Consider the following 8,203-nt stretch of genomic DNA (forward strand, 5'->3'; position numbering starts at 1 on the left):
TGCCTCTCTCGCTTTCTCTCTTTCTCTCTCTCTCTCTCTCTCTCTTTCTCTGTAACAAGTTGAATCCCCTCACATGTGTAACTTAACATCGGTCCCTCTCTCCTTAACATCGGTCCCTCTCTCCTTAACGTCGGTCCCTCTCTCCTTAACGTCGGTCCCTCTCTCCTTAACATCGGCCCCTCCCTCCTTAACATCGGTCCCTCTCTCCTTAACGTCGGCCCCTCCCTCCTTAACATCGGTCCCTCTCTCCTTAACGTCGGTCCCTCTCTCCTTAACATCGGCCCCTCCCTCCTTAACATCGGTCCCTCTCTCCTTAACATCGGTCCCTCTCTCCTTAACGTCGGTCCCTCTCTCCTTAACATCGGTCCCTCTCTCCTTAACATCGGTCCCTCTCTCCTTAACATCGGTCCCTCTCTCCTTAACATCGGTCCCTCTCTCCTTAACATCGGTCCCTCTCTCCTTAACGTCGGTCCCTCTCTCCTTAACGTCGGTCCCTCTCTCCTTAACATCGGTCCCTCTCTCCTTAACGTCGGCCCCTCTCTCCTTAACATCGGTCCCTCTCTCCTTAACATCGGTCCCTCCCTCCTTAACATCGGTCCCTCCCTCCTTAACGTCGGTCCCTCCCTCCTTAACATCGGCCCCTCCCTCCTTAACGTCGGCCCCTCCCTCCTTAACGTCGGTCCCTCCCTCCTTAACATCGGCCCCTCCCTCCTTAACGTCGGCCCCTCCCTCCTTAACATCGGCCCCTCCCTCCTTAACGTCGGTCCCTCTCTCCTTAACATCGGTCCCTCCCTCCTTAACGTCGGTCCCTCCCTCCTTAACATCGGCCCCTCCCTCCTTAACGTCGGCCCCTCCCTCCTTAACATCGGCCCCTCCCTCCTTAACGTCGGTCCCTCTCTCCTTAACATCGGCCCCTCCCTCCTTAACATCGGCCCCTCCCTCCTTAACGTCGGTCCCTCCCTCCTTAACATCGGCCCCTCCCTCCTTAACGTCGGCCCCTCCCTCCTTAACATCGGCCCCTCTCTCCTTAACATCGGTCCCTCCCTCCTTAACATCGGCCCCTCCCTCCTTAACGTCGGTCCCTCCCTCCTTAACATCGGCCCCTCCCTCCTTAACGTCGGCCCCTCCCTCCTTAACGTCGGCCCCTCCCTCCTTCTCCCCCTCCTCCTCGGCCCCCAGGCGAGCCCTGGCGCTGGATGGGACGTGCACCGGGGAGCACGGCGTGGGCCTGGGGAAGAGGGCCCTGCTCCGGGAGGAGGTGGGGGCCCCGGCCATGGAGGTCATGCAGGGCCTGAAGGCCGCCCTGGACCCCCAGAACCTCATGAACCCTGGGAAGGTCCTGTAGCTGTCCTCACCCAGGTCCTGCTTCTCCCTCCCCAGCTCAGATTGATGCATATTCAGTACATTTAGATCCACTCTATAGATGCTGTTGTCTGTTCCTGCGTGTTTGAGCTTGAAGGGAGAGGAGAGGGGAAGCCATTTTTTCCAGTCTCCCTGTAGCAGCTCACATCTGAAAGGAACAGCTCCCTCCTACCTCCCGACCTCTACGCCCTGCTACCTCGGTCTGATTGGCTGCCCCGTCACTCCGAATGTAATGTATCGGGATGATGTCATGGAATAGGAATAGTCTGTAGCTGCTTCCTCCGCTGCGCTGGTCCTGGGTCAGTCACCTAACGGTTAAGGTGAACATGTTAAAGGGTGAGCTGTTTTACAGATATGTTCATATTATTCATCCCATCTTCACCTGAGCCAGCTAGCCTGTAGTGTTAGCAGTCTCAGGGACATGCAGTACCACTGTCGGCCACAGGGTGTCAGCATTGGGGCGTTTTTGTGTTTGTAATGTGACAAGCATAAAGCGCCATAGCTGTTTCCTGTTGTTTGTTAATTATCTACTGGTCATCAACAGATATAACTCAGAACGAGCTGATGCTATTCACGGCTTGTATAGATCTACACAATCTAAAGCATTAACATTATTTATTGATTCCTTGTGATTGTAATTAAATTGAATGTGTCATATGCTTTGCATGGGTTGAACATGGACAATATTTGAGCTGTGATTTGCACACATCTGTAGCATATTTGTAGTATGTTTCTGAATAAAGATACTTCCTGTTAAGTTTCTCTTCAGTCTCCTGAGATTTTCTTCTTTTGATTCGATTTGCCCAGAGGTGTCACATGTGCAATGAACCAGCCAATGAGTGGCGAGAAAAACAAGGCAGAGTGTAAATGGGGTGAAGAGGAGACCTGTGGGTGTTCTGGGAGGTGGACAGGGTTAGGGTTAGGGTTACAGCCCTGTGGGTGTTCTGGGAGGTGGACAGGGTTAGGGTTACAGCCCCTGTGGGTGTTCTGGGAGGTGGACAGGGTTAGGGTTAGGGTTACAGCCCCTGTGGGTGTTCTGGGAGGTGGACAGCCCCTGTGGGTGTTCTGGGAGGTGGACAGGGTTAGGGTTAGGGTTAGGGTTAGGGTTAGGGTTACAGCCCCTGCAGCCTGGCAGGGTAGAACCATCACCACAGGTCTGACCTTAAAGTCCCAGTTAACCAAAATCAGAGATTTGCTTGAAAACACATTCTATGTGTTAGTGATGCATTGCTGATAACATGTAAAAATGGGATGAACCATGTGTAGTACTGAATTGTGAAGTTAGACCAGTTTTGTGTTTTTGACCAGTTTTGATTTCTGGATTTTCTGGGCGGGCTTAAAACGGTACCGGATGACGTAGAGCGGTGTTCTTAGCATATCCCCGCCCTCACACTATATAAAGCTAGAACGGATTTGAATCTTCGGTTCTGCTCAATCTTGAGTCTAGAATTAGCTAGTTTTAACCAACAGTCTAGAATTAGCTAGTTTTTCTTAGTTAGCAATGCCTATGCATAAAACTAAACGAATATGCATCCTTCCTGGATGCCAGCAGGAATGGGATGATAAGGTCTCCTTCTTTCACTCCCGAGTAAAGCTGAAATGAGAAGCAAATGGTTAGCATTTTTGAAGAGCCATGGTGTTACAGAGTCTGTCACCGCTAGCGCCCGCCTCTGCAGCAAACATTTCACTCCCGAAAGCTTCTGCAATTATAATATGAGGCTTTTGGGTTTCACGGACTCACGACTGGTCCTGGTGAATTCGGCGGAGCCAACCATCTCCCTCCCCGGCCTCCATTCTCCTCCTGTCAACCATCTCCCTCCCCGGCCTCCATTCTCCTCCTGTCAACCATCTCCCTCCCCGGCCTCCATTCTCCTCCTGTCAACCATCTCCCTCCCCGGCCTCCATTCTCCTCCTGTCAACCATCTCCCTCCCCGGCCTCCATTCTCCTCCTGTCAACCATCTCCCTCCCCGGCCTCCATTCTCCTCCTGTCAACCATCTCCCTCCCCGGCCTCCATTCTCCTCCTGTCAACCATCTCCCTCCCCGGCCTCCATTCTCCTCCTGTCAACCATCTCCCTCCCCGGCCTCCATTCTCCTCCTGTCAACCATCTCCCTCCCCGGCCTCCATTCTCCTCCTGTCAACCATCTCCCTCCCCGGCCTCCATTCTCCTCCTGCCAACCATCTCCCTCCCCGGCCTCCATTCTCCTCCTGTCAACCATCTCCCTCCCCGGCCTCCATTCTCCTCCTGTCAACCATCTCCCTCCCCGGCCTCCATTCTCCTCCTGTCAACCATCTCCCTCCCCGGCCTCCATTCTCCTCCTGTCAACCATCTCCCTCCCCGGCCTCCATTCTCCTCCTGTCAACCATCTCCCTCCCCGGCCTCCATTCTCCTCCTGTCGCATCAACCTTTGGTGCCGACAGCGCGGCCTTGTGTGCTTATAGCTAATTAACTTTATAATGTTAGCTAGGTAACGTAAGCAATAGGGAAATACACTGCTACGTTAATCTACAAAATGTGTCTTGACATTTATGTGGTAATGTCAGCTATGATGAATTATATTATATCTTAGGAGGAATTATAGCTAACATTAGCTATGTAGCTTGCAGATGGGAGTGTGTATATAACCTTAGTCTAGCTAACATAGCTAGCAGCACCGACCAGGCGACCACCCGCCAAATAACGTTACGGATGATATATTATGACTATAAGCGTTAACTATACAGAAACTGCCTGCCATATTTGTGGCACCTGATGTGCGTATGGGTTCACCGGTAATGGTTACAGTATATTTCTCCAGCGGGAGACCGGGAGGCGGGAGCGAGGGGGATGGTTAGGTAGACCAGGTAGACCAGGTAGACCAGGTAGACCAGGTAGACCAGGTAGACCAGGTAGACCAGGTAGAGAAAGACGCACCCTCTCCCAGTGAAGCGGTGCTCGGCGGCTACTGGCTGAACATCCCAGTTGTGTTGGATATGAGAGGGAAAGTTGAAGCCGAGTGCTCGTTATTCTCACACATAACATTGTCAACGAGTGGATGAGTCTGTCCCGATTATCAACTCCGGTAGTGTACGCTTCTTCGCGCTATCAGCGCTGTTCAAGCCAGTGACTAAAAGGTACATTTTAAACAACTTTTTCCATTGATCCCAAGGGACGACAGGATCGCCTGGGAGGGATAGGAATGGGTCCGGAGGTGGCAGGGAGAAAATAGGGACAGACTCATACATTCCTCGTTGCCTGTTTTTGTATTTTGCATCTAAGGGCAGTAACACTGGCGCGTTGGTATAGAGTAGCTACAGTTTTACCTGTGTTGTTTGTCAGGAGGAAGCATCTGTGCGTTTGACTCATAAGACAAGTGTAATTTCAACTCCTCTCTGTTTTCACAAAGCTGTGCCTTCCTACCACAAAAGAGACGGCGTGCCAGTGTGACTATGCAGACCAGAGAACGGTTCTATTTGACAGGTTCTTCCCTCCACACCCCCTCCCCACGCAATTGGGTGTGGCTTCGGTGCCTTCAGCAGACACGCCCCCACGGTCTCAGACCAGAGAATGCTGCTGATTTTTAACCGATTTTGAAGCCTTATTTTATATACTTAGCGACATTTTTAATCACTCAGATTTGGCTGGGTGGTTAATGACATGTTTTCCTGTGGTGTGTGAAGCTCATAACAAAAATTTGAACTGGGTTAACCTGGACTTTAATGTATCATTTCATTTCACCTTTACTGAACCAGGCAAGACCCTTGAAGTCAAACTCGAGACGCAAGACAGTCAAACTGAAAGAGCATTTGCAGTGTGTTCATGAAATTCAAGTCAATCTTTTTGTATAATTTGAATTTTGATACTAGCATTTTTCAAATAATGTTCTTACGAATGTAGATGTGGAAATGAGAGACAAGAAAGACTTTTTATTTTATTTTTTTATTGTCATTATATTTATATATATATATATATATCATCATTATTCATCCCACAGACTGCACATCAACATCATCAGGCGGTTAGCTGGTGCCCCCGGACTCAGGAAGACACTCACGTCCTCGGAAAAACAATCATCAACAAAACAAAACAAAAAACAAAACAATGAAAACCTTGAATGAAGGAAAGCGAGAGATGACGGTAGAGTAGGTAAGGCCCTCGGAGGTCAGGCGGAGGTGGTATTTGAGCAGAGTATTTGCAGGTGGTATTTGAGCAGAGTATTTGGAGGTGGTATTTGAGCAGAGTATTTGCAGGTGGTATTTGAGCAGAGTATTTGGAGATGGTATTTGAGCAGAGTATTTGGAGGTGGTATTTGAGCAGAGTATTTGGAGATGGTATTTGAGCAGAGTATTTGGAGGTGGTATTTGAGCAGAGTATTTGGAGGTGGTATTTGAGCAGAGTATTTGGAGGTGGTATTTGAGCAGAGTATTTGCAGGTGGTATTTGAGCAGAGTATTTGCAGGTGGTATTTGAGCAGAGTATTTGGAGGTGGTATTTGAGCAGAGTATTTGGAGGTGGTATTTGAGCAGAGTATTTGGAGGTGGTATTTGAGCAGAGTATTTGCAGGTGGTATTTGAGCAGGTCTGACCAGAACAAAGGTGAGGTCCCTGAAAGCCTCCCTCTGAAAAAAGACATTAAGATTATCTTATCATCTTATCAAAGACATTAAGATCATCAAGTCATTTAACCTTAATGTAACCAAGCAGGTCATAAGGTGAACAGGACGTTCTCTCACACCAGCGTACTGAAGCTAGGACAGAATGACCTCACCTCTGATCTGGGCTCTCGTCTGAGTTTCAGTCTGGAGAGCTTGGGACCAGTTCCAATACTTTAAAATGCACCCTTCCCTCTCCCCTTCCTCCTTGACATCCTGTATAGTAATCTCAATGTAATTTTAGTGGAATTGGTCTAAGCAGCTTTTCTGTTGACCTGCTTTAACCGAGCAGGTTATGTGAGGTCACACCAGTCGTGTTTCCATGGAAGGAAGGGAGAAGGGAAGGGTGCTGCGTGAAAGTGTTGGAACGCGGCCACCGAGTGTGTCTGCCTGGTTCACGCTGTTCTCTCGTTCACGGGGAGGAAGCAGAGTTCTACGCTAAGAGTTCTACCCCGTCATCTAGCACAAAGGGGCCGGGGGGCGGGGCATTCATCCAACCATTTTGTTGTTCAACTATGTTGTTTTTGTTGTGGTCCGAGTCGTCTCCGGAGTGGTCGTCATGTGGTTATTTTGTTTACATGAGTGACCTTGTGAGGGGTAAATCAGAGACTTGTGGGTTCCTCTCACATAATTGGTCAGGCTAATGGAGTTAGGAGCTGGGCGGAGCTAGCGTGGGCGGAGCTAGCGTGGGCGGAGCTAGCGTGGGGCAGCCTACGTGCCAGGGGGGTCTGTGGGCCCAGAGAGCAGGATGCAGTCAGCATGACCACACATGACCACACATGACCAGACATGACCACACATGACCTCACATGACCACACATGACCACACATGACCACACATGACCACACATGACCACACATGACTGCAGGATGACCACACATGACCACACATGACCACACATGACCACACATGACCACACATGACCACACATGACTGCAGGATGACCACACATGACCACACATGACCACACATGACCTCACATGACCACACATGACCACACATGACCACACATGACTGCAGGATGACCACACATGACCACACATGACCACACATGACCACACATGACCACACATGACCACACATGACCACACATGACCACACATGACTGCAGGATGACCATAGAAGGCCACAGCATCACCTGTCCTATTTAAGCTGTAAGCATGAGGGAGACAAACTGTAGCTTTGGACCGAGAACTTAAGATGCTCGCACACACACACACACGCACTCACACACACTACAGCTACGCAACCACCCTAAACACACACACACACACACACACACACACACACTACAGCTACGCAACCACCCTAAACACACACACACACACACTACAGCTACGCAACCACCCTAAACACACACACACACACACACTACAGCTACGCAACCACCCTAAACACACACACACACACACACACACACACACACTACAGCTACGCAACCACCCTAAACACACACACACACACACACACACACACACACACTACAGCTACGCAACCACCCTAAACACACACACACACACACACACACACACACACACACTACAGCTACGCAACCACCCTAAACACACACACACACACACACACACACACACACACACACTACAGCTACGCAACCACCCTAAACACACACACACACACACACACACACACACACACACACTACAGCTACGCAACCACCCTAAACACACACACACACACACACACACACACTACAGCTACGCAACCACCCTAAACACACACACACACACTACAGCTACGGAACCACCCTAAACACACACACACACACTAAAGCTACGGAACCACCCTAAACACACACACACACACACACACACACACTGCGTTATACCCCCCCACCCACTCACAAGCACACACACGCACACACACACACACACACACACACACACACACACACACACACACACACACACACAGACGCATAGAGTGTGCATGATCCTCCACAGACACCCCCCCCCCTGGCTACTGAACACCTGTGTGTCTGGGATGACTAGCTACTGAACACCTGTGTGTCTGGGATGACTAGCTACTGAACACCTGTGTGTCTGGGATGACTAGCTACTGAACACCTGTGTTAGCGGAGGTCAGGCAGGCCTGATAGAGTACAGTACAGACAGAGTCCTACAGTCGAGCCCAGACCCAGTACATCCATTCCCTCCCCTTCCTCCTCTTCATCCTCCTCTTCCTCTCTCCCC

The 8,203-nt window shown here is 50.2% G+C and overlaps 2 protein-coding genes across 3 annotated transcripts in view; one reads left to right on the forward strand and one right to left on the reverse strand.

The window, feature by feature from the left end:
- Positions 1 to 2,068, forward strand: part of ldhd (lactate dehydrogenase D) — a 12,595-nt gene extending 10,527 nt beyond the window's left edge. For both annotated transcript variants that reach the window (XM_084453135.1, XM_084453136.1), the window contains one exon: positions 1,180 to 2,068. In XM_084453135.1, coding sequence (XP_084309261.1) covers positions 1,180 to 1,345 — 166 coding nt within the window. In that variant the 3' untranslated portion in view covers positions 1,346 to 2,068. The remainder of the gene's footprint in view (positions 1 to 1,179) is intronic.
- A 4,573-nt stretch (positions 2,069 to 6,641) lies between these two features.
- Positions 6,642 to 8,203, reverse strand: part of znrf1 (zinc and ring finger 1) — a gene marked incomplete at both ends in the record, with an annotated part of 49,403 nt that continues 47,841 nt past the window's right edge. The window contains one exon of the mRNA XM_084453172.1: positions 6,642 to 6,703. Coding sequence (XP_084309298.1) covers positions 6,642 to 6,703 — 62 coding nt within the window. The remainder of the gene's footprint in view (positions 6,704 to 8,203) is intronic.

Source organism: Borostomias antarcticus (genome assembly GCF_949987555.1).
Source record: "Borostomias antarcticus genome assembly, chromosome: 18".
Classification (NCBI taxonomy): domain Eukaryota; kingdom Metazoa; phylum Chordata; class Actinopteri; order Stomiiformes; family Stomiidae; genus Borostomias; species Borostomias antarcticus.